This window comes from Glycine soja, chromosome 11, assembly GCF_004193775.1.
Source record: "Glycine soja cultivar W05 chromosome 11, ASM419377v2, whole genome shotgun sequence".
In the NCBI taxonomy this organism is placed as follows: Eukaryota; Viridiplantae; Streptophyta; class Magnoliopsida; order Fabales; family Fabaceae; genus Glycine; species Glycine soja.
This window is the reverse complement of record NC_041012.1, coordinates 6,038,961-6,066,568: the sequence shown is the minus strand read 5'-3', so window position 1 is coordinate 6,066,568 and position 27,608 is coordinate 6,038,961. Positions and strand designations below refer to the sequence as shown.

Sequence of the window (27,608 nt, the reverse complement as noted above, 5' to 3'; positions counted from 1 at the left end):
GTGTAGTTTGGTAGATGCGCCAAATTGAACAAAAACAAAAGGTTTTCTTACCTCAAATATGCATGGGCTAAATTGACTTACGTAAGAGGAAAACAAAAAGGATAGTTGCTTTTCACACTGGCATAATTGCTTCCTACACCTAATTTGAAATGTAAATATTACATTATCTTACTATACGTATTTAAACTCTTATTCTTGGACTTAAGGCCCGGTTTCCTCCAAATCAGGAAAAGTATTTTGCAGAAGTGCCAGTCCTCCTACTTTCAGTTATTAAGTCATAAGTGGCTAGTCCTTGAAAACTTTAATTTCCAATCTGTTTCGGGAATATAAACATGAGATATTTATCGTATAATAAAAGGTAGATTATATGATTTATCATTTTAAAAACTACTAAATAATGTGAATTTTGGAAAGAAATAAAAAGTTATATGAATTTAAAAATTATCATGTAGCAACTTTTAATTTATGATAGTACTTTATAAAATTTAGCCACTTGTTTTTAATTAAATGTTATTGATGGACACCTTACTTCATATATCCTCCTTGCGTCTGTACTGAACTTAGCCTTTATATTATGATCTATGAAAAGTGCATCTTGAGTATTTTCAAAGATGAGCTGTTATTCAAGCAAGTTCTTAAAAACCATCGACACGTGAAGATTTTAGTGATATATTCGAAAGGCGGTTTTGTTAGGTTTGTGTGCCCATCGTCCCGTCTACCCATGATCAGGTTAACATAATTTTTGGTGTTCTTGGACTATTTCATAGGGACCACATTGTACGATTAAAACTTGAAAAGTAATAACAATAAAAAAAAAATAGTATTCAAAATTAAAAACTTGTGAAGTTACAATGATCACCCAAAAAACTTATTTACTTTTTTCATCTTAGTTATTATACTATACAAAATTATTCATATAAAAAATTCATTTAATTATACATTACCTGGATGCTATGACTATAGCACCATGTTATTTCGTTATAGTAAGTACTTTTTGTTTGGGCCAAAGCTACGTGGAAAATGCAAGCACCTTTTTCTTGCCAAAGGAAAACCCGACCATACTTGAAAAAAGTAATGGCGTTAGTTGTAAGAAATAATTAATTGATTTAATGGTTTGACAAACAAGTTGTCCAATGGAGACTCACAATTTTAATTTGAGTGCGTAACTCTAATGGTTTTGGATAGAAAACAAAACACTAACATGGGGAGGTTTAATTACGAAAATGGGATTTTTTTTTTAAAAAATTACCATGGATATTTTTAAAAAAAATTACTAAAATGGATAAATCGTATTTTAATATATGATTTTACAATGAAGAAATTGTATATCAAAATAAGATTTCACTTTTAATTTATTTAAAATATATCTTTTGTAAGAATTAAAATCATATGTTAAAATATGAGTTTAGTTTTTTTTTTATTATTAAAATCGTGTGCAAGGGAAGGGCATTATTTCTAAATTTTTCTTTTAAAAAACTGAAATCGTATTCTATTGCATGATTTTAGTTATGTTTTTTAAATGGGTTTTATTTTTACGTAGAATTTATGATTTTTTTAGAAAGAAAAATAATATATAAAAAATAAAGTGGTATATGGATGAAAATTATAAGTTGAACGATATATAATAATTAATTATGTTTGAAAGATTAAAGATTACAAAATATTCAACATAATTCATTGTCTATATGGACAATTACTATGATGATAACCTTCATTTAGACACACTGAATATTTCTTCGGCCTACTTAAAACTGATTCATCTATCTCATTATGTATGCAAGTAATAATTGACCTGCCTGATAGAAATCATCGTTTGTCAAGATTAGGAACAAAATTTGGATCCATGTATTGAGACCAATAATCCTTATTTCCAAGGGAGTGAAACTGAAGTTCATAAATCTTGTAAATGGTATGCAACTTGTATGTTAGGTCAACAAACAAGTCGGTCTGTTGGTGGCAAGAGGAGCAAATTGCAATAACATGAGAGCAAGGGAGTCGCAATGCCTGAAATTCCCCATAGTCACACTATCATTCATTTAGTTTAACACTAGTCATTGCTCGTCAACCTAATTGGGAATTTGCTAGCTCTTACACCTCAAACTTAAGATGTTTCGCGAGTATACCTTTGCACATGATGCATTTCAACACAAAAACGATTTTCTTGCAACATGACAGCTACCTTTTTCGGGTAGCCGTGTCCCACATGTAACATGGAGGATACATGCATCCCTCTTTCAACTGAACATGCTTTTATTCTCTCAAATGTTGCTTTCACCGAGACAATTATAGGCAAGGTGTGTGCTCCTTTTAAAGCAAAATTCATACACTCAACAAAATTAGTAGTCATATGGCCATATCGTTTGCCACCATCATAGGCTTGAGTCCATTTTTCCCTTGAATATTTTCTAACAATTTTCTTGCTCGCCGAAAACTCTGATTTCATATCAATCAATTTTGCATCAAACTTCGATTGCTACATTCCGTATCCTATGACAAAAACATCAAAATAATTCAATAAATAAAGGTTTCATTCAAATAAATAAATACATAAGTAAAAAAAATTAAATAATTACCCATACTAATAACTTTTTTTCCAACTCAACATTATGAAACTTTTTATTAAAGTTTGATGCAATATGTCAAATGCAATACACTGATGCATTCCACCCACCCAACTTTGTGTGATCGTAATGGTGATGAAGATAATAACAACAATGATGGTGATAATATTGGGACCCATAATGACAATGATGATACTATAACAAGGAAAGCATAACCAACTCAATATGGTCGTAAACTAAGACAACAACAAGCGAAACCAATTCAACAAAAAGAAAAAGAAAAAGACCATGATGCTATATGCGGCAACCTACACGTGGGACGTCATCCCACAAACAATTTTTTTAATATATGAAATATGTATATGTTTTTCTTATTTTTATAAAAAAATCTCAGTATTTTATATTAGCTATCCAAAACTTATGAAAAAATGAAAAACAAGTGTTACCTACTTAACACAAAGTTTATCAAAGAAATCATGTTGAAATACACAATTTAAAAAATAACTAAAAACATGTTAAAATTGATATACAATTTCAAAATAATAAAAAAATGAAAATTGAAATCGTATGATAATATACAATTTTAGTGTAAAAGTTTTCTGAAAAACAAAATTGTATTTTGAATTCTTCAAAGTCAAATCGCATCTCAAAGTATGATTTATCCATTTTCATAATTTTAAAAAAAATTTTCCATTATGCTATTTTAAAAAAAATAATTACACCATAATGGTGTACGAGCCAACATGGGAAGGAAATTTAACGGCAGTCACAGTAACTGCGTAATGACGCCAACAGTGAAAGTCATAACGGAAAGAGAATGGAAATAACGCGGGGACATTCGGGTAATTTCGCGCGCGCGGAAAAAGAAAACCTGGCATCCGAAGCATTGCACAATAATCCTTCGTCTGAAAACGCATTCATTCTTTTCTCCCACGCACGCACGTACACACAAACGAACCAAGGTTCTTCTTCTCTGCGATCAGATCGCACAAATTTTGGAACCCTAATCTACTACATTTCGTTTTGGACCTTCATCCGAATCGTAAAAATCACTCTCTGCGAATCGAATCCTCTTTCTGACGTCGATCATTTCGTCGACTGAGTCATTTAACCCTAAACATTTTACATGGCCATGACCGGTAACCATTCCCCTCGCCATTCCTCCGATAACCACCAATCGCGTCGCGCCACGCGCCTCCCTGCTTCTTCGCCGTGGAACCAGGTCGTCTGCGGCGAATCGGAGCCCGTTGCGGCGGTTCCGTCTTCCTCGACGGAGGATTTCCCCTCTGCCGCCGCGCCGGTGGAAGATTTTAGCTCCTCCGCGACTGAGAGCTCAGACAATGGCGGCGCTGCCAAGAGGCCTGTCTGGAACAAACCTTCTCCTAATGGCGCGGCGGCGGCGGCGGCTTCGGAGGTGAGGCCGGAGATGGACGCGAACTCGTGGCCCTTGCCGTCGGAGTCCACGAGAGCTGCTACGAAATCGGAATCCTTGAAGGGTCTGTTGGATGGATCTTCTGTGCCACAATCGCAGGTTTGGTTCTCTCGCCATTACTCTATTGTTTCAGTTAGTAATTAAATTAATAATTAGTAGTTCCTGCAATTTTAGTGTTTCAACTAGTTGCAGCCAGTTATCTTTATTGCGTCGTTGAATTGATTATTCATGTGTACTCAATGGTGATAAGTGGCTTGACTATATAATGTGCGCAAGTAAGCCTTACTTGTTCGTTATACTGGCATACTGAATTACTGATAAGGAGTGTTCTAGTTTCCATTTCTAGCATAATTTGTAAAATGCATGTATGTACCTCATGTGGTATGTGGATACCGGTATTGGATCAAGCTGCTGTGAATTAGGAACTGAATGGGATGGATTGTGAAATATATGATAGTTTAGTTTTCTGGCGTATATGTTTTGTTTCTATTGGTTGTGTCAATATGCATAGACATTGGTATTGTTTTAAGTGTTCTGATTGTAGGGTTTGGGAAGTATGTCTTCTTCTTCCCCTTCACAGAGGGAAGTCAGTGATAATGCAAGCACCAACAGTGTGGTGCCGGCTCGGCAGAAATCAACAAAGCATCACAGTTCTAATGCATCTTCTAATGGTGGCCACATGCAACACTCTGCGTCCCAGGTTTCGATAGCTGCAACTGGGTCCCGAAACTCCTCTCCAAAGGACCACACACAAAGAAGTGGGTTTGCGTCTCATGATCATCCACAGCAGCGTAATTCGTTTAGAAATCGTAATGGCGGTCAACACCAGCGTGGAGATGGTTCTCACCATCATAACTATGGGAACAGGCATGATCAGGACTGGAATAATAATAGAACTTTTGGTAGTAGAGATACACATGTGCCACCAAGAGTTGTTCCAAGATTTATACGGCCGCCTCCACCTCCTAATTCTGCTCAGTTTTTTCATCCATCACCAATGCGGCCATTTGGTAGTCCCATTGGTTTCCATGGTATGGTGTTTTCTCATGATGATTTCTTTCAATATATGAATATGCTCTGATGACTGTATTCATTTCCAGAACTAGCACCTCAGCTGGTATTTGTTGCAGCTCCACCTCCACCCCCGGATTCACTAAGAGGTGTTCCTTTTGTGCCTCCTATGCCACATCATTCCCTGTTCTTTACAGGCCCAGATCCTCAGTTGCACAATAAGATAGTCAACCAGGTTGACTACTATTTTAGGTATTGCTTTTACTTCGGTCTGTCTGTAATTTGTTTTTATTATTTTTTGTCTTTAATTGGTTTAGAGAGTTGACTGTAGACATACCACAACTTGTCTATTGCAGTAATGAAAATTTAGTTAAAGATACATTCTTGCGGCAGAACATGGATGACCAGGGCTGGGTTCCCATAAAATTAATTGCAGGCTTCAACAAAGTGAGTTTTTTGGGACATGATTGCTTTTATATGTATTAATGAGGGAGAAAGAGATGGTTTGCTTTGTTGTTTTCATACCTCACTCATAAAATATATGCGTTTAGAAAAATTGCACAAATAATTAATCTACTATAGTGTAGAAGGATTACATTATTTCTGATGAATCATCCGCCTTTGACTGGATTGACTGATTTGGGTGTTTCTTGGTCTTGGCAAGGATTAGTCATGACTGATGCATATGAAGTGTTTTTTTATTTTGATCAAATTATGTGTTAATTTTGTTGCTCTTTCCATACAATCATGGGATGACAAATGTTGGTAGCATGTATTGTGTCCCACTGGTTGCATTGTCTGTACCATTTCAGTAGAAAATATGTTAGACCGGGAAAAACTTGGCTCACTAAAGTCAAGTTTTTGCATCAAAATCTTCAAAGTAATGTTAAGGTCTGTTTTGTAAGTGCTGCATTTTAAAGAGGGGGTTTTCTGGAAGTTTGTCTTTCTATTTGTGGTGGGTCCAAGTTTTAGTGTTTGATTTTTCAGTTTTTTCTTCAATCCTACTCTAGTTTTCTCCAATATGCAGTTATGTTGTTATTACTAAATGAAACTTACAAAGAAGTTACTGTGGTGTCTTGAGGAAAAAATTATAACATTTAGACAATACTTGTTTAAAAGGTTAAGCTAGGTTCTGATTAAGTAAATACAAACTAATTTTTGAACGATTCTTTTACATTAAAACCTTTTATTTTTATTTTGCATAATCCAAATCTTTTTTTAACCATCAATATGATGAAGGTGTCAGATGTCTCCTAATGGGTATCATATGTTGACATGAAAATTGTTTGTATGTGATGGGGTTTCTCTTTACCTAAAAAGGGTAATAGAAACAAAAACATGGGTTTGATTATCAAATTTAGGTTATACATGAATATATGCATAATGCACCATTATTATGAAGAAAAAAAAATAAGGAGCTAAGTTTGATTTTTTTTTTTTTTGTTATCTTGGATTTAAAATTCAATGTTTTTTTAATGTATTAAATAATATTATCATCATTATTATTATGAGGACTTGGGTTGCCGCCGTTATACACCAAAAAAATATTCAATCGATATAATTACTGTCATAATGAGATATTTTGGTTATACACCACATGGACCAAAAAAGGCTTTATGGTTTGTTATTCATAGCCATAGGTCAATGTTTTTTTTTTTTATCTAGACTATTTTTTTCTTTTTGCTTAAATTGAAACATCTTACACTCTGGTGCATACAAAAGTTTATCTCACTAATTTATGTAGAATCTTAATTATGACTGAGGTGAAATGGCAATGGATTAGTGAATGTTTACATTTTGGGCATAATGCCTACACTATTCTTCAGTTTTATTTTGTATTGTTAACTATTGTAGTGTTGCCGTTCTTCAATTATCATCTGAAGCAGTTCAAGTTATGCATTCGTTTAAAAATTTCTCCTATTTGGAAGTGAGTTTAGCATTGTTTGTCTCCATTTGATGAATATTTTTGTCTGTCAGGTTATGCATTTGACTGACAATATCCAAGTTATATTAGATGCTATTCGAACTTCATCTGTTGTTGAAGTGCAGGTATTGTTTTGAATCTTGCTTTGGAGATTCAAGTTTATGAATTTGAATGTAGACATGATTTCATTGGGATATTTAGGGGGTGCTTACTTGTGATCTTATTTTCTGTTTTTCATTTTTTAATTACAAAATGGTTACATTGTTTTCGATCTGTTTCTTATTTTCAATGATTTGCATAGGAAACACTGAACCTTTTTTTATGTTCTATGTTTTCAATACAAATCTTTGAAAATGGGAACAGATTGGAAACAAGGTGACAGTTTTAAAAGGTGAAAGCAAGAAATGAAAATACAAGTAAACAACACCCCCTTTTAGGAAAATGTTAATTCTCAGTTTTGCTTTTTTACCCCTATCAATTTGTTATATCTCTTGTTTTAAATTTATATCCTTTTCTATTAATTATAGGGTGACAAAATAAGGAGACGAAATGATTGGAGGAGATGGATCATGCATCCTCCTGTTCAGTTTTCTAATGCTACAACCATTGGAGTGTTGAATCCTGACATGCTGGCAGAACAAGTACACAATATTGCTCTGGAGACAAGTGACTATGATGGTGCAGGAGGACCGGATGTTCTACCAGATACTTCACGACATAGATCTACATTTAGGGATTTGCAGCTTTCCACTAGCGAGGGTCCTGGTCCTGGTCAAGTTGGTATTCAAGAGGCTCAGATCACTCCATTCCAGGAAGAAATTAGAGCTGTAAATGTGCTTTAGCACTATGTTTTTTTGGAGAGCTCTCAAGAGGGACACGGGAAGCAGGTATCTAAGAATGGTCTCGGTTTTTTTCTTATGGTACAATGGGAAATGATATCTCTCGAGGCATATTTAGGAAGGATAAAACATGATGGAGAAACGGAAGGAAAAGACCTAGTATAAAACAGAAAAAAAAAAAAAGAAGGAGGATCAAACGGTAACAGTCCCCTCCCCCCTCTCACCAAAAGTACAGAAAAGGATTTTTTTTCTTTTATGTTTATTTTTGGTTGTGGAGCTAGTTAGCACGACTCTTGTGAATACTCTTTTTTATGGGTATAATGTCCTCACTCTTGCGGGGGAAATGATTTGCTTCAATATGGGGGAATTTTTGTCCTTGTTTCCCGTCTGCCCCTCAGCTGTTTTTTAAATCTTTGGGGTCAGCTTCCCCCCAGTTTTAGGAGCATGTGTTGCATTACATTAGTTCATGTCACGGGTGTTGAATTGAATGTGTTTGATAGCTACCTGCAGCTGCCACTGAGGGAAGAGCAAATATAGCTTTCTGCTGCTGGAGCTTTGTCCTACTGCTTTAAAAGTGTGATTGTTAGCCATAATATCTCCCGTTACGTCATACATGACATGGATATTTAGTAGTATATCTTTCGTCTGTTAAAAACTCGCGAAAATTCTGAAGCATAAGTGGTCCCTGTGGGGTCATTAAGACTTTTAATTATACAGGTTACAGCTGTATAAGATGGATTTTTCTGCCTATTTTAGACCTGAAGTTGCACGGGCCTTGGACTTAGAACCTGTATTTGATGTTTGATTCTTCAATAACGCCGCCCCTTTCATACCCGCTGTTGATGTAATTAGTTTATTATCACGTTTGCTGTTACGGGCAGTCATTTTTATTAACTAACATACTGGTTAATTTTGACTGGGCACCACATCTATTTTTTTAAAAAATTCTATATTTATAATCTATTTTAATTTTATTATAATTTTCGGTACCTAAAATAGTTCTAAAAAAAATTATAATAAACACAGTATATTTTAAATAATTCTTGACCGATTTTTTAAATGTTACGTAGATATATTTTAGATATAGTATAGCTTGGACTATTTTAAAATTCCATTATATTTTTTTTATCAACTTTACCGTGTTAATATTTGATTACATGAATATAATGACTAATGTTATTTTAATATATTTTTACAAGTGCTCAATTACTTCTCTTAATAGTCTTACTTTTGATAGTTTTATAAAATAGCTCCATTATGTTTTTAGTTCCTGAAATTTGAAATAAATTTGTATTTAGTTTCTTTAATTAAAAAAAATCATTTCAGTTATAATTTTTTTTTTGAAAAATTCATTTTTAGACTTTTAGTTCTTGGAGATAGATGGCGTTAATGTAGGTTGTGAAAAATGGTCACATGGTGTTTAGAAGTGTACATGTGAGAAATGCTCACATTGCTATGACACCGTCTGTAGAGACTAATCGATTTATTGAAATTGTAGAGACTAATTGAATTTTTTTTTTCAATTTGATTGACCAAAAATAGATATATCCTAAATTTCAGGAAAAAAACATAATTAAGTCTTATAAAATTATTAGTTAAGGTCACCTTACCATATATTGCCCTACTAAATTTATCGACTTTTTTTTTTACACTGAAGAATAATATAATGAATATAGAAATATTTGTTTTATATTATTTCTCATTTTCTCTGCATACATCAGAAAAGTTGAAATTTATTTAGAATGCTCACAGCTCGTATTTATCATTGATAATATATTTGACTCTACGTATTATACTAACTGCCTGTTTTATGCTGTCAACATGGAATAAATGAATTTAGCCGTCAACAAATTTGGCATTGAACATGCTGATGTGGTTAAAATTCTAATAAAATATTCAGCTCAATCTAACCGAGTCCAATTTTCATTCTTCTCAGCAAAGAGAAAAGAATGAAAGAAAATTGAAAAAATATTTAAATTAAAACAAAGAGAAAGAAATATGAGAATCACATTATTTTTTAAAAATTTCTTCTCATTTTTTTCTCAATTTGAACTCGACCAAACACACACTAGAGGAACCGGAGGGAAGCGATGGAACCGAAACCGAATCACAATAGCTACTTGCAGGGGAGAGGATGAGGCTAACGTCGCCAAAATTCTGCATTAAATGATAAATACAGATGTTGAGGTGCTTAGAAGAACACCCATCAAATAAAGGGATAGCCTTAGAGGCGAGGAACTGGCGAAAGCAAATATAGATCTTACAAGCGTGTGTATCTAGAGAAGTCGATTTCGCTATCATTAGCAATTGAGAATTGTTAAGTTATATAACAACTTTATACTATGTTTCGTGCAAAAGGAATAAAAAATTATGATAAATTGTTTCATGTGTGATACAATTGAGAGAAATAAAGAAAAAAAAATGTTATAAAAATGCGTTGTAAGAACAATCTTGTTTACTTCGATAATAAAGTTTTGTGACTTAAGAGGTGTTTTGGAATAGATGTGTAGTGTCAATAGGGTGGCACGGCACTAGGTGAGACGAAACTAGCTTGGGGGAGGTGTACGAAAGTGAGCAGGGTTTGGTCTTGGTTGGTGAATGAACATGAACATAGGTTTAGGTATGGGAGGAAGCTCTAATGTCCACGTTGATGCCACCTCTAATAATGATTATAAATGAAAGCCACCTCAAAAAAATAATGATTATTTATTTATTAGAATAGATTAACCCGAAGTAATATATTACTATATCTTTTTATGCAAGTTGACAAAAATGATTAAGGATATGGAATAAACTCCTATTTTCTCCATGTGCATGAGTTCGAATCCATTCCCCCACCCTCTCCCGACATCTTGGAACCAGTTGAGTAATTACAATTAGGTGAAACTGCTTTACATTCATATTTGTGCTGTAATCATCAGGTACAATCTCAACCAAACATATCCAGGGGGTGGTCTCTCCCTGTTTTATCACTACATTTCAACACACACACTGTACTTACTCTTTGTAAGATCGATACACTTATCACGTTCCTACATATATTTTGCAACTTTTATGACTTATCATCATTTTATAACATCTATAGGTATATATGGTTAGATCGATTCGTTTAGCCTAATCCACAAGTTGGCCCAATATCATACATACACCAACTTGTAAAATTCGAATATTAACTCAGAGACTCAAACGACATAATTCACAAAATAAATAGAATAAGCCCAATAAACCCACATTTAAGTGTGGTTTGCATATTTTTTTCTACCTTGTCTTAATTTGTTAGTCTCATAATACAACTTATTATTAAATTAGTCCCTCAACTTTACTATTTAATATAAAATTGATCTTTAAAAATTATAATAAAATATAAAATTGATCCTTTAGTATTATAATTAAAAGAAAAAAGATTATGCACTAACAAGATAATTTTTATATATAATTATTCAATCACAATTTATCATGTATGATAAATTTATTAATTTTTAAAGTAATTATCTTAAATTAATTTAAATAATAATTTATATTGTTTTACATTTGAAATTAAATTCTATAACTACCCCCAATTATATCTTCCAATTGTCCACAATAACAATCCACCCTTCTCCCCTAAAAGGTGATTTTAATAAATATTTAAATATAATACTTAGACTAAGGGTTAAATTGGTTATTTTTCTTATATTTTCATCCCCAGAGCTAGACATGGCAATGGGGCGGGACGGGTACGAGTATTATATCTCCAATCCCTTACCCCAACTCTCCCATATATTCTCATACCCGTATCCGATACCCGACGGATTCCGTACCCGTCAGGTATCAGGTATCCTCGACCCCGTCCCATACACCATCCAAATTAGAAAAATATATTTTTTTACAAAAAAAATATTAAAAATTTGATTTTACAAAAAATAAATTGATTGTTAAACATTTATTTTTAACTACTTATATATCAATAAATTTATTATAGCGCGTGTGTCTACAAAAATAGTTAAGAAAATAATATTAAATTATGTAAAAATTTTAAAATAAAATTAACTAGTAATAAAAATTTTATGTCTTTGATTAAATTATGCAAAAATTTTAAATATTTTAAGTGGCGAGGCGAGTTCAGGTTCGGGGTCGGGACGAGTTTAGTAATCTCATACCCGTACCCAACTTTTGGTTATCGGGGAAAACCCGAACCCATGTCCGGTCAACTCAGATATGACCCATCAAAGTCAGAACGGATTCGGGCGATACCCACAAGTACAAGTTTTCTTGCCATGTCTACTCGGAGCCCATGTATTATGTACACCTCCAAAATAAAGAGTCTTGGATATTAGAAGAAACACATCTATATTTAACAAGATTAAGTGAATAACTAAAATTATAATTATTTTATTTCTCTCTTTCCATACATAATTGAAGAATGGAACAGATTTTTCAAAAATATTTTTCACTTTTTTCTGTCATTCAAAATTTGCATGAGATTTTGATCTCAAATGGCTTCTAAGTGATAAAAGATAGAGGATGAGTTCTTCTTTCTTTTTTATTACTTTCCTCGCGAAAATGATGAAATAGTTGATGAAAAACTAACCACGGAACATAATTGTTCCAAATCCTTTGCTTATGCCTTTACGCGTGTCGAAATGTGGGGATATGCCATTATTGAGTTGAGTATCCTTAAAAAAGAAAAAAAAAATAAAGAAAAGAAAAGGGAGAAAAGCCAGATACCATTTCCCTTTATACTACACTGCCACGTAAAAACTGTTAGCGTGGAAAAAGGTTGATAGAAGTGGGAGTGTGCAAACGTGCATTTGAATTGAATGGTGCTTCGGCTTGGCCAAGTGTTGGTCTTCCTAGACATGGTCCTTTTGGAGTACCACTCTGCTTTGCTTCTTTGTTTCCAACCACGTTGGACTCTATGCCCATGCCCATGCCCTAGGGCTTCCTATATATACTCTGTTCACTTCACCCAGCTAATCAAGGATCCAACAGTTACTATCCAATTGGACTTTTTACACCACTGGAGAATACCACATTGTCTGTGCTAGCTGACAAAAATCCATTATATGGGGTGTGACAAAAGATTTGATTCTAATTCTAGCTAATGTACCAAAAATAATAATAAAAAATGTGTAAATTTATTTTTGTTTCAAAAGAACCGAGCATGTTACGTCCTTTAATTCAAATATTAAAAGTAAAAAAAAAACAACTTACTTTAAATCCATGTTTTTTATATTATAAAAATTAATTAACATATTACAATATATCTTTAAAATAAAATATATTATTTTTCTAAAAAATAAGACTGTGTCTATCTTTAATTGATATTGATTCTGAACGCCTGTACATTATAGTGCTAGCTAGCTTGATGGGTATCCATCAATCAAACCATCTATGATGTGAATGGTTTCGTTAGTATGCATTATTGAAACTTCTTCTAGGCATAGGAAAAACTGCTAGCTATGCATATCCTTCTAGCGAGTAGCGATCATCATTCTGGGCAGTCTCTAATTTTCAACTATTGCTTAATAAATTTGGTAATCACAAACGTTAGTAGAAAGGGAAATAAAAATGTCGCACGATTTGGTTTGATTTTAGGCGTACCAAGTAAGGAAGAAAAAATAGGGAGGGATATTTAAAGGAATTTGTGTCTCCTCTTCATATGGAAAAGATGGGTGAAAAATGGTATGTGAGGGGGGAAGAAGAAAGCAAAAAAGAAGGACTAGTTAGGAGTAAGTAGTAGTAGGTACAAGATGACATGAGGATAGAGATACTTTTACGGGAAAATGAGGTGGGAACAAGCTAAGAACAATGACTGGTTAAAGCAAAAGTGAGTGGGTCCTCAAGTGCAAAGAAAGGATTATGTTTCACGTGGAGTTGTTGCCCAACATTGTGTGATGTGGAAGATATTCACACAGACTAAAAGTAGACACCTGTCCAGTTCTAAGTTGACAAGCTAGGCTCAAACTAATGTTTTGTTTCAACATGGAACACAAATTAAGTTTCTTGTCTAGATAAAAATAAATTACATAAAAAAGTTGTTAAGAAAATAGTTATTTTTTTTAAATAATCTTATTTATACTCACATATTTAATTTGTTGTCATATTTTTGTTTTTCAAATATTTTTTTCAGAAAAAAATTATTTACTATATAACATTAAATCATCATTTATGATAAGTGTATTAACTTTTATAATAATTATTTTAAAAATTATAATAACACTAAATTGTAATTTAATATTATTTTATATTGTTAAATGTCAATATATTATTATTAGAATTTATTTTTATTATTATAATTCTTTTAAATGTTAATATAATATCACTTTAGTATTTAAAAATAATAACAAAACAAATTATTTTCTTTAAAGTTTAAAACGTTACTACATTTACTTTTATAGTATTACACGAGAATATAAATATGGTAATCCACTTACATTCCAGAATGCCTTGACAACAATGTCCACATTTTTCAAATTGAATTTGCCCAATCTTGATAATTCTTGCGTATTTGCTCTTTGTTTTTAATCTTTCATTTTGCTAGTGACGATGTATTGTGGATTTTTTCGGTTGCTAAATAACCTATAAATGCAATTTTTGTTTTTTTCATTTTCTTTGCTGTCTTTACATTTGTATTGAAAAAACGTAGTTATAATTATAAAAAAATACAATAAATGTCACAATTATAATAACAACTTCCATTTCAGTGCATTGCAGTTGCATCTCTCATTGAGCCGCTTGAACTAAAGGGTGCTTAAGCTAGAAAGTAAATGTACCAAACGGATTTAATTTTTAAATTTGTAACTCTGAAAACTTACATCCATTCAAACAGGATCTGAGTTCATGATTTCCCAAGAGGAAGAAACCGGATTAACAAGTTGATAATCCAAAAACAAATATATCTTGAATGAGTCTGAAATCTGAATAGGTGGATCCAGCAAGTTTGGACAGTGTAATTTTTTTATGTACTTTGGCAACTGATGCACGTGTCAAATCAGCGTGTCCTTAAAACATTATGGAGCGGCTCTTCTCGTGGCTCAACAAGTGGATTAACATTAGCCTTTCTTTTATTTTTTTCGAAAGTTGATTTAAACAGATTCGTACAAATCGTGCTAGGGCTAAGTGTACGTTTTTATCATCTGAGAACTGCGACAAAGAGCTCCATACAAAATATATATTACAAAATTCTGTGCAGGCTTTTTGGAGAGTTTATAAAACTCCTTTTGACTACTTTATGATTTTTTTATTAATTTATAAATTATTTTGATCAAATTAAATTTTTTTAATACATTAACTTATTTTAGTAGTTTATAACTTGTTTTTATAGACTACTTATTAATCAATTACGAACTTTTCTTCTTTATCAATTTTATCCGCTCATTAATTTATTTAAAATTCATTTTTATAAGCTATTTGTTTATAACGCACAAACAGTAAAATAATTGTTTCTCACTCAACCAGTTCTTAACTGGCAACGAAATGTGAAACCAAAAGACGATTGCCTCAAATAAATTGTCAATTGAGACAATTGCTAATTATCAATTATTCATACCAAAAGACGAGATGCATGATGAAAAACTTCATTTGCTTAGCTCTATTGCTAAAAAATATATTTTATTAGAGGCAATAGCTTATGATATAAGATTATCTTTAACACGTACCCAAAAAATGTTTTTTAAAAAAAGGCTATATTACAATTTCAATCCTTCTACAATTTTAAATCTATAATTTTAGTCTTCTTATTTTTAAATAAAAATATTTAATTATTCTATTTTAAATAATACTTAATTTTAATCCTTCTATCAGTTATGTTTACGTGAAAAAAAAATGAAAAATAAAAAATGTCTTAATAAATATTGAACTTATTAGTCTTTATTTATAGATAAGACAATAAAAAATTAATACATTTATTTTATTTAGTTAATTATATTATCATTTTTTATGTATCATTAATCTATATTTATTAATTTTTTAAAAAAATTATCAAAATTTATAAATATTTATAAATATTTTACATATAAATCTTTTCAATTTAATTTTATATCATTCTATATATTTTTATTTTGAATATTTTACATTTTTATATTTTACCAATATTTAATTAAATTTCATAAATTAGTATGTAAATTATTTACATGAATTTTTTTAATTGATTTTAATAAATAGATTATTTTTACTCTAATTATTTACATTAAATTATTCATAGAAAATTCAATAAAATATTTATTTTGTTTAGTTAATTATATTAAAATTATTTTTCATGTATCATTAGTTAATAGTTATTAATTTTTTCAAATTATCAAAATTTATAAATTAAAAAGTATTTAATCTGTAAATATTTTTTTATTTTACGTAAATAATTAGAATAAAAATAACTGGTATATTAAAATAAATTTAATATATATATATATATATATATATATATATATATATATATATATATAAGTAAATTACATGTTAATTTATGAAAAAATAAATTAAAAATTGGTAAAAAAAAATAAAAATATGTAAGCTATTCAAAGTAAAAAGATATAAAATGATATAAAATAAAATTCAAAATATTTATATATTAAATATTTATAAATTTTGATCATTTGAAAAAAAAATTCTCTTGATTAATAATACATAAAAAATAATTATAATACAATTAACTAAACAAACAAAGTGGGTTAATGATTTATTGTCTAGTCTATTAATAAAAAGGTCATGAGTTTAATTTCTCTTAATAGATTTTTTATTTTTTCATTTTATTTAATATTTTTTCACATAAATATCATATCTTAAAATTACTTATTTTGAAAAATACAAAAACTAAATATATTAATTTAGAAATAGAAAAAACAAAATCAAGGACACATTATAATTCCTGCATTTTGTTTGTTCTGTCTCGATCCCATTAAAGTTACTAAGGACTCTGTAATTAAAACAAATCATCAAAGGCTGAACTCATTGTAAATCAATGACTTAACACACTATAATCCTACAAATTACCCACATTAACCCATTGTGATTCCTGCTTTGTCCTTTCTGTGGCTTTGCGGATCTGCACAACCAAAATAAACAATTAAAATGTGAAATTGGGATCTATAATTAATTAAGCGTTCCAAAACTTTATTGATGACATGATTAAAGGTTAAGCAGTTGATTATTTAAACAAGTCTTAAATTCAATTTTGATCTATATTGTTATCGTGTAATTTTGGTCTATACAAAAAAATTATTGCACATTTGTTTATTCACTTTTTTTTTTTTATAATTTAGTAATACTGATCCACCGTTTGTTTGTTATTAATTTTTTAACACAAATTAATCACATGGCATCTCATGATAACATGTATGTTGCCATGACATTGACCTCCCTACCACCACATTAATCCAGCCATGTTTAGATATTTTATTCGTTATTATTTATAAGACTTAATTATTTAACTAATCAAGATTATAAAAAAATATTAATTTAATTGATATAAATAAATTTATGTTAAATTTATATTCTTTTAAAACTATTTATGTCATTAATATCTTTTTTCCTTTTTTTTTTTACAAACACTTCTCACTCTTCTAGTTAATTGTTTATCAGTACCATTAATTGGAGACAATCTAGTTTAAAGACAATTAATGTTAAATATAATATGAATTGAGTCTTATAAAAAAGAATAAATATCACTTTTAACTTAGGTATTTTAATTAGGAGTTAAAGGAGTATGTGCGAAACAAATGTGAATTTGAGTTTGCTTTAACATAAAAGTTTAATGGACACTTCAAACTCCTATGCAATACATAGAGAAAAGGATTAAGTATGATATAATAAGAATATGGAAATAAAGATAAATGAGAGGTACTGATTGATGTTTAAAATAATAGTTTTGTTAATAAGTATTCTTAGACATTTTTTTATGAACTAAATGGATAAAATATTTACTTTGAAGATCATAAGAACATCTTTAATAAGGATTATTCAATTAAGTTATGTCCATCAAGTCTACTATTATTTTTGCTTTAAGAGTTTTTCATGTTGAAGGTTGAATTTCATGAAAAGAAATTTCAATAACTTGATTTTTGTAAAAAAATTTATTTTTTAATGTCATTTGAGAGAAAAGATTTTTATTTTTTATTTTTTACAAGTAAAATCCAAAAATCTAAATTGGACTCTACCACTAAAGGAAAAATAACAAAAAGCGATCCAAAAATAAAAAATGAATTCTTTCATTGAAGATGTTTTAAGAAAATGTAAAAAAAAAAAATGAACATTCTAATTTTTCATATCCTAATAAAAATACTTGTATTTTTAATTTTTCAACGAATGATCTAAGAATAGTAGTTAATATTTATTTATTTTTAGAATGAAAGTTAGCATTTATTTAAAAATAAAAAAATATTAGCGTATAATTTAAGGAGGATGGGAGGAGAGTGAGCTTAGGGTTTAATTGAGAGTCCCGCGCGTGTCACGTGTGGAGAGTCCGATATGACCACTCACACAAAGTGCAGAGAGGACTGGAAAATATTAAGCAAGCAAGAAAGCATAGTGTAAGAACACAAGTTGAGTGCCCCCCTTCTTTCTTGGCCTCCATGGAAGAGGTGTGGAAAGACATAAACGTGTTTCAAGACTTGACCACCATAGACTCACCAAACATCATACTTTCCTCTGCTTCTTCAGAAACTGGTTTCTCTCTCCCTCACTTCCATTTCCAATCTCAGCCCTCCTCCCAACACCCTCCACCCTCCAACAAAACTTCTGCTCAACCTCCTGCTGCCGACAGAAGAAATAAGCGCATGATCAAGAATCGCGAGTCCGCCGCACGATCTCGTGCTAGAAAACAGGAATATTATATATCTCGCTACTTCCTAATTCTTTTCACCCTCCTATATTATTATATTATTTCTATCATTACAACTACCGATTTAAATTTAATTAATTCAACAAAAAATTAATATTTTATTTTTTCTTACACATTTTTTTATTTAAACAAATAGTTTGAAAATTAATTTGAAATTCATTCAATTCTTAGAACTAATTTATAATGGATTAAAAATTAATTTGATTTAGAATTAATTTTTTGAATCAGTTTTGTTTTAAATTGATTTTCAAACCAATTTAATTATTTAAATATAAAATTAAACCGATTAAAATAATTTAAAGTCAGATGAATTCGATTTTTATACCGAATTAATTTGCACAGCCATAGTAACAACATAACAAACCACATTGTTATAGTCGAAGGACTAGTCATCTTTAATGTTCGACGTGTGTGTGAGCAAGATAGTCTCCAAACAATATTACCCGTGGAAAACAAAAAAATTATTAATAAAAAAAAAACATCACTGTTGCTGAGTGGAAGTATAGATTACGTTATGCAGTTTATATCATTTTCGTTATTTTTTTATTTTATAAAAAAACAATGTTTAACACGTCTCCCCTTTTTCGATTCTTCAGGCTTACACGAATGAACTGGAGCTTGAAGTGGAGCACTTAAAGGAAGAGAATGCAAGGCTCAAAAGACAGCAACAACAGGTATAGTTTAATTATGATTAGAGAAATTACATTCCTATATATTAAGCAGAAAAGTAAAAGGATATCATATCATGTGAAGCAATTAACATAATATTATTTTAGTTTAACTAGTAATTTTGAATTTAGTTATCGAATATGTAGCTTCTTTGAGAGAATTTACTGTCCATAATGTTTCTCCTCTGCTCAAGCATGTGCCCCTAAAAGATACATGTGATCTCTGAAAAAAAAAAGAAGGCGAGAAAAGAGAGAAGAATGCAACTAGATGAAGATGAATAATATTAGGAAGAGAGGTAAAATAACAAAAACTATAATAAGAGAATATTTGTATTTTTGAAAAGGAGTAAGGAAATATCTAGAAAAAACAGTATAAACATAAAATAACTTGTGTTGTTGTTATCCCGCAACGATAACAGTAGTTGTTCATCCTCTTAGTAACAGTAACTATATACAAATATGCTTTGATATGTGGAAGGTGGTGATTAATTGATTTTAGGGGATTATCCCTATACTATTACTATGTGATTGCAGTTGTGTGAAGCCGCATCCAGTGAGCAAAAGAAGAAGGGCACCACCCTATATCGAGCATCTACGGCTCCATTTTGAGGAGTCTCTATTTACTATTTAGTGTCAACGCTCGATCACATGCCCCTGAATCTCCGGTTTACCCTTTTGAATGATGATGATGTAATGGGTTTTGGTGCATTTCTGGATTCGTGGTCGTGACCCTTCCACGTTGAAATCCTCCCTTTATAAAATAAATACGTTAGACAGTGATTTGGGGGAATGTATTTATGAGATAATGAGAAGGAAGAAGAAGAATATATGTGCTTTTGCGTTCCCTGCGGGGGACCTCAACCATAGGAACTTATTTTGATGGGTCTTTATATGGTATTGTCCTCCTAACTAGTTTTGAATTTGACGTCTTGTATTGCAATTTTCTTCTTTATCACTGAACTTTCTTCATGCGGAAAGTAAGCTGTCTGTTTGGTGAACTATCCATTCTTTTTCCTTCAAAAGAAACTATCCATTCTTACCTTGGCTAGCTACCATACCTAAGATTGCTTCACTTATATATTTTTATTATAAGTAATGATATGGAAACACTATTTTAATCTATACACTATATTATAACTAAAATGTTTGGTCTAGCTAGTAGAATTGAACTTGGTTATTTCAAACAAAATTTAGAGGGATAGAAAAAAATTGTAATTGGAGGAGAGATTTTACCAAAAATAATTATTTAGATTTTTTGTTAGATATTAATAATTAATAAAGTTTGTAGATATTTATTTTATACCAATAGGTCAATAATATAGTGACAGATTTTTTTTTAAAAATATTTTGGTAAAATCTATTATTTATTTTTATTTATCTTTTATCTCATCAGTTTATTATTATACTAATAAATGAACTTATTTTATTTTTTAAAAATATTTTCGAAGGTCGCTAGAAATAGTAATTAAGATTATAATGTATTAATTTATTATTTTTAATACTTTAATATAAAAACTAATTATTAACCCATTTCGTATTACGCTAGTCCTTATTTTAAAATTTTAATTTTTTTGTTAATTATTGTTAATTTTTTTTAAACAACGAACAACTGAACAAAAGAACAAAGAGGAAAACAAGCAAATTCCTAGTAAAGGGAGTTCTGCAAGCATATGCTAACAGAAGCTGCCTCAACCGGGAAGGGGAAGATTCTGGGATCTGGAGTTGAATACTTTGATCAAGAGCCAAGCTTTGCCAAGAAGTCAGGGCTTTGGTTCCCCTCACAATACATATGCTTGAAGCATATGGATAAAGACCGAGTATTTGAAGAGTTAGCATAGAGTCTGATCCACTAATGACATTGAGGGAGCCCTAGTGTCATGCTACTTGAAGACCAACCATGATTATTGTTAATATGGAGCCCATTTGCTTTTGAATTGAGTGAAACTCATTTTAATAAAATCATTTTTAAATTATAATATATATTCAATTTTTTTATAAATTCTATATTAAAATATATAGCATTCAGAGTTTAATTAGAATATATTGATATTATTACAATAAAGAGATTATCTTATCATCTAATTTGTGGTTTTCATATATATAATAAGATTGATATATTTACAATATTTGCTTTTAAAATCAAATTTTAATAATATTTAATTATTTATTAGTGTAACTAAATTGAGAGATTTTCTTTTACTTTAAAATTTTTTAAAAAAATAGTGATAAATGAGACTTTTTAGTTGACATTTTTTTACCTTAAAAAAAATTAATAATAAATAACTTTTTGTTGGTTGAATAGTAGACTTAAAACTTTAGTTTTATTTGCTTTTACTTTTAAGCAGTTTATCATAGGAGGTATATATGATATCAGATAAAAAGTGTAAGTAGTAGAAAAATAAATTCTAAAGTTAATTCCAGGTGTTGGTCAAACAAAAAATAGGTGGTGGAGCATAATTTCCGTTGCAAGATGTATGTAACGGATAAGTTGCTATTTGGAACATAATTTCCATTGCTTTGCGGTCCCTTGGAATCATCAGATTCAGCTCCTTCATAATTTGCTGGCTGGGCCTTTTTCTTTGATGCAGTTCAATTTGTGGTTGTGTTTGGGAGGGGCCTAAAAGACGTTTTGTTTTTTTCCTCTCCATTCTTTTATCTAAATATATATCTTCATTTGTGACTCAAGTGTTGTCCACCCAAGAGTGGATGAATACGTTCTTCCACACGTGGGAATGTCCTCAGACTAGCTAATTTATTCACGTAGATCAGGGGTGCTGCCAATTATCAATGTCTCAGATAACATAATAGCTTTTCCAAAAGGCAATTTATTCACGTGCATATAGATCCTTTACCACACCATCAACCCAGGCCCACTAGGTTCCCTCACGCCAACTGTGCTCATTCTTCTAAGCTATATATCACAGTTAACATCAAATTCTGGAAGAAAAAAATGTTGAATGTAAAATTCTCTGAAATGCTAAAAATATAATTTACTAAAAAAATACACACAATATCTGTCATCAATCAGTATAAGGATAAAAAGTGAAATTTGAAAGAAAAAAAATTAAGACAGAAACATGGTTGATCGAAAAGCTATCTATCATTTTCCTCTCCTAAATTATACTCCTTGCATTCAGTCAAATGCGAGGATAATTTCTACTATAAGAAATTAAATCTGATGCCTTTAATCATCAGGTGTCATCGATGAGTTCAATTAAACTTTGCACTATAGATAAATTCCATTCACTTAAAGAACAAGTTGCCAATTAAACCATGCCTCGTAATTAAACTTGCTCCATTGTTTGAGTATTGCCAGCAATGAATCGTTTGTTATTCTAATATGATATGATTCTCCAAGCAAGCATTATTTTCTGTATGCTTATATTTTCCTCCAACTAACCGACTTCCTCTTCGCCCCATCCGAACTTTTCTTTTCATTTCTTTGTTACTTTTGCTATATTTGCATAGGTCTTTTTCTTCCACTCGTTGTTTCATTTCATTTTAATATTCGTTAAAAGTTATAAAGTAAAAGTAACTTTTTCCTCCATAAATTTTATCACACTACTAAGGACATTTATATCCTATATGGACCTGAGAAAAAAAAAATAAAGAAACAAGAAATAAGATATAAAAGAAGAGAATTAGAAACACTTAAGTCATTTGCTTTTAAAATTATTTCTCATAATTAACACCATTTGCAAAATGAGAAAGAAAAAAAAATGACACATTAGCTTTTTTTAAGTAACATTATTAGATGACACATCATCAGTATTGTGCTTTAATGATTTGAAAATAAATGGGGTAAAAATTTTAATCTAATTAAAGACTTTTAACGCAATATTTTGTAAGATAAAAGATAAAATTATTGTAAATAAGTTACAGATGTATGCCTTATAATTACATGGTCGCATAAATTTGCTAAACAAGCATAAGTTATCAAGTAGTGACTATCTTAAAAGTTATAATTAAATTGAAAAATGTAACATTAATAAAAATCCGTTGTCGTCCAGCGGTTAGGATATCTGGCTTTCACCCAGGAGACCCGGGTTCGATTCCCGGCAACGGAATACATTTTTTGTTTTGCTTTTTCAAAGCTTTCTTTTTCACTTGACAATTTGACATTGGGTATTAGCAGAAGGCTCTAACGTATACAATCGTTAAATTAGCTGTACCAAGATTATATGAAAATGGCATCCACATTAGTTAATATTTACTTTTTAATCAACTTTGATAGCTCTGAGATTGAGGATGGCTTTTTCTTCGTTAGCATGCGGACTATAGAAGATATTTTCGCAATCCATCCAACTGTTGACTTTTTTCCTCTTTGATTATTTGTCTGTCTATTCGTGTTTCTATAATATCAACATTTTATCTTCACTTTTGAAATACTTCTCTTACACAGTAGACACTGATCAAGAATGGTTTGTGATTATATTTTTATTTAAGGTCTCTGGAGAATTATAATTTATAAATATCGCCAATTTATAATTTATGGGCATGTTCAGGGGGTGATTGTTGTCATGGATGATGAGAGTATGTTATAGTGATCTGTTAATATCAACCAAAGATCTATCATCTATTATGGTCAGGTTTGTATTGCTGCATAATCTTTAATTCTTGCAGCAGTTTTTCTAATTATAAATCTCTTTTTGTCCAGCCGCACGTGATATGTAATTTTACAACATGAGCACACTAATAATGAGCTAAAAATCACATATCTTATCCAAAAATTACTACGTTTTATAGATATATCAAAGAGGAGTACAAACAAAAAATAGTCTAACACACACTTGGTTATTGGTTAAAGTTTATTAGAAATCATATAATCATGAGTGATAGTGTGAAACTTATTAAACAAGAAATAAGATCTACAAGTTAATATAATTTTCAATCAATTTTAATTAATAATAAATAGTGTGTTAGATAATATCTTACGCTAGAGTTTTAAGCCAAAAGATAAGGTGCATACATATTGGGAATTGAATTTTTATTACTAAAATTTAGGTGACTTAAATGCAAAGTGAAAGATTATATTTTACTAGATAAACCTTAATTGAATGGGTATATTAGAAGTTATTTTTGTTTCAACTTTCAAGATAACTTATTTATTATAGTTGGTAGCAATCTTCACTTTAAATAGATAAGAGATTTACTGGAGAAACAATACATAAAGAGGGAGTGTGTGAGAAGATAGATTGTGAAACAAAGTCACTTTGTCGAAAGAAAAATATCTTTGTGTGAATGTTATCATTTCTTGTAACCATTGAGTGAGCTACTCGAGTTTGTAGAGTGATACACTATTTGAGAGGTAAGTTAATCATTCTTGTGATATTGAAAATATCTTTTTGATATAGTTTCATGAACGTAAACAAGAGGTGTCAAACCACGTTGTGTTTATTATTATTTTTAATACAATGTCATCTTTATTGTATTCTCATGATTCTTTGTGGATATGAATAATTTTATTTTGAGAGCTTTGATTATCCAACCATTATTATCATTTTATAAGAAATTATTAGATATTCTGGAAATCACCATTATCTCCTACTAATGATATCATGGATATAAGTAACCAAATAAAAACCATAGCAAGTTTGACTTTTCAACTATGTATCTAACTACAGTATCCTTTAGTGACGTGTCTGTTGGGAGAAAATTGATCGATGCTTCTTAAAGAATGCAATTGCTTTGGTATATGAACCTCGTATCTCTTATGTGCCAATATGCCATGGGGTATTTGATTTATTGAATTAGGTGGTTTTTGTTCCTGCAGATTTATAATTACAAAATGTCACTATGGACAGAGCATTTTGGCATATTATATGAAACTTTTGAGGAACCAGAGAGATTGAAGTGTGTGCTTAAAGTGAATGCAATTGCTTACAATAACTAGAGAATATTCGCCTCTGAAGATCTCTCACTTCTGAAGAAAGAAATTTAGGATGTATCTGCTGAAAATAGAAAGCATCATGCTCAATGAAATGGCCTCAGGAAGTTTTCTATAAATATATCAAGGTTCAGAAATGGACATCGTATATTGAATATTAACTTATTATTGCCTATTATGCAATTCATGATCAAATATTGGGGGATAGATTCTCTTATATGTACAGAAGACATAGTATATCGAAGAGAATCGATCCCACAATAAGGTAAAAGAAAGTGGCAATGTCAATCATTTCCCCTTATGAACATCGACATTTTCATTCATATATAGCAGGCATGATAAGCCATAACAATTTGTTTCAGCTTGCACGAAATCAGATTCACAAGCCTTAAACAAAACTTGAAAGCAAAGCAAGGCTCTGCTTGTAGAAAACTACAAATAGATTCACTGGTGAAACTTAGATCATTACATACCAGCTACATGGAAAGAAGAAAACCATATTAACATCTCTTCAGTGAACATTTCGGCACGATGAGACTTCTCCTCGGCTCCCATTGAGAAACGGCAAAGTGGACACGTCTTGTGGCGACCCTTAAGCCATTTATTTACACAAATCTTATGGAATTTGTGCGAGCAAGGAAGGACACGGATTTCATCTTTGGCCTTTAACCTTGACAAGCACACACAACACCAACTATCCTCATTAAAATTGGATGCTGATGCTGATTCAGATGATTGTTGCTTGTTATTTTGTATATGGCTAGATAGCATGTAACAAGGTAAAGGGGGGGCATCATTGTTCCTTGTTCCCTCAGCTAGGCCAATTAAATTGATGACAAGTGATACCAAGCCTTTGAGAGTCATCTGATTTTTACTGGTAGGGAAGCATATCTATTGAACCCTTAATAAGAAATAAGAGTCGCAACAAATGGTCACACTGTCACAATTATAGTTCTCATTTGGTCATAGATGTTTTGCTTGCTTGGTTTGAAAGGGTGGTTAGATAAGGTTTGTGCGACAATTTCAATCGTCCAAACACAAAAGCGGTTACACCAACATAGGAGTGTTACACTTGACCTAGACACCTGATTCTTTGAGGGAGAATAATGCTATAAAGTATAAACTACCGTATTCCTAACTAAAGTGTAGCACCTAGTGCTTTGTACTATGTGCTTGATTATGCGTTTTTAACAATTTTTTTTCTTCTTATCCCTTGTTATTTCTTACTTTCTTTGTTTTTTCCCCCTCTTTTTATTAATTAGGGATGGCGTTCCATGAAGGCATCATAGCTTGTCGTCCTCAATTGAGAAGTAGAGGTATTTTGATACCCCTAGCCCCTAGGGCACTCATGCTGAATATTTTCACCAAATCTTATACGGGTCTTAGTCAATGAAAACTCATATACTCTTCACTGTGCCCACGTTTAGCGATTAATATGCACAATACTTCGCATATATGAGGATTCTTCTACAATGAGCTTTACACTATGTTTGCTGTAGATGATTTGAAAGGAATGAATTGAGGAGTGAAAGAGAGTAAAAATAGGAATTTTGGTTACTTTGGTTGGCCCGCAAATGAAAAGGAAAAAATAATAATGTGGGACAAAACAATTGTTTTCCATCGTTATACCCGTCAAATGGAACGGAAATTTGCTCGTTGGCATTAGTTTTATGCTTTGAAGTATCGTTTACAGTTGTTTTTAAACAAAATTAAATATATTTTTTGTAACATAAACTAATAAATACAAATTTGATGGTTAAGAAACTAATATAGGAAAAATTTTGTATATCTTTTTTATAAAAAAAATTGTAACATAAATAAATATCAGTTTTATGATTAAAAACTAATATATTAAAATTTACATTTATCTTTTTATTTTTAAATTTCTTAAAAAAAATTATAACAAAACTTTAAAATAATTAACAATTTTATCATAAGAAAAAAATAATAGAGTCAATTTTCTAATTTGTCTAAAAATAATTTTCACATGACATTTAATTCTTCCAATTTTTTTTAATTCATTTAAACAATTTTAAGTATGACCAAACTCAACATTAAGAATTAGTCTCATATCAAAAGGTTGAAACTTATAAAAATACCTCAGAATTTCATAGAAGAAGAAAAAACTACAGTAATTGTAAAAAAAAAACAAGTGAAGAGAAATTTTTCTACTTTTTTTTTATTTCTATTCATCCATCCAGATAATATATCTGCTCCAATCTATTTCTCTTGTATTGCTATCACTCTTTTTGTTTCCTTTTTATTTTACTCATAGTATGAACAAAGCATTTAAAATTTTATCTGCCTTGTTTTAAATTATCTGGGGAATAACATACTAACTCGTGACATTAACTAAAGCGGAAAAATAACTAAATACGTAAATATTGTAAAGATTGGCCGAAGAGATTCCCATATCATGTTAACGATAACTTTTAATAAGTTTAAGCTGTTTTAGCAAAAAATGCACGTC

The 27,608-nt window shown here is 30.6% G+C and overlaps 2 protein-coding genes, 1 long non-coding RNA gene and 1 other non-coding gene across 5 annotated transcripts; 3 read left to right on the top strand and 1 right to left on the bottom strand.

Annotated features, from left to right (window-relative positions):
- Nucleotides 1–3,448: 3,448 nt before the first annotated feature.
- On the top strand, nt 3,449–8,597 carry LOC114376938 (la-related protein 1C-like). The gene is made up of 6 exons (XM_028335278.1): nt 3,449–4,092; nt 4,538–5,024; nt 5,094–5,256; nt 5,361–5,451; nt 6,982–7,053; nt 7,456–8,597. Exons 1-6 carry the CDS (start codon nt 3,688–3,690, stop codon nt 7,768–7,770), a joined length of 1,533 nt encoding a protein of 510 aa, XP_028191079.1. The 5' UTR covers nt 3,449–3,687; the 3' UTR covers nt 7,771–8,597.
- Nucleotides 8,598–19,082: 10,485 nt separating this feature from the next.
- LOC114373723 lies at nt 19,083–20,206 on the top strand. The gene is made up of 2 exons (XR_003658455.1): nt 19,083–19,257; nt 19,786–20,206. It is a non-coding gene; the product is annotated as an uncharacterized LOC114373723 (long non-coding RNA).
- Nucleotides 20,207–23,246: 3,040 nt separating this feature from the next.
- TRNAE-UUC lies at nt 23,247–23,318 on the top strand. Its single transcript has one exon. It is a non-coding gene; the product is annotated as a tRNA-Glu (tRNA).
- A 1,740-nt stretch (nt 23,319–25,058) lies between these two features.
- Nucleotides 25,059–26,110, bottom strand: LOC114375471 (E3 ubiquitin-protein ligase RHA2A-like). 2 transcript variants are annotated; one of them, XM_028333255.1, is made up of 2 exons: nt 25,612–26,110; nt 25,059–25,199 (listed from the first exon to the last, which is right to left on the bottom strand). In XM_028333255.1, exons 1-2 carry the CDS (start codon nt 26,000–26,002, stop codon nt 25,189–25,191), a joined length of 402 nt encoding a protein of 133 aa, XP_028189056.1. In that variant the 5' UTR covers nt 26,003–26,110; the 3' UTR covers nt 25,059–25,188. The 2 variants fall into 2 exon arrangements, with proteins under 2 accessions (XP_028189056.1, XP_028189055.1); XM_028333254.1 differs by having other exon boundaries at nt 25,135–25,202.
- Nucleotides 26,111–27,608: the final 1,498 nt, after the last annotated feature.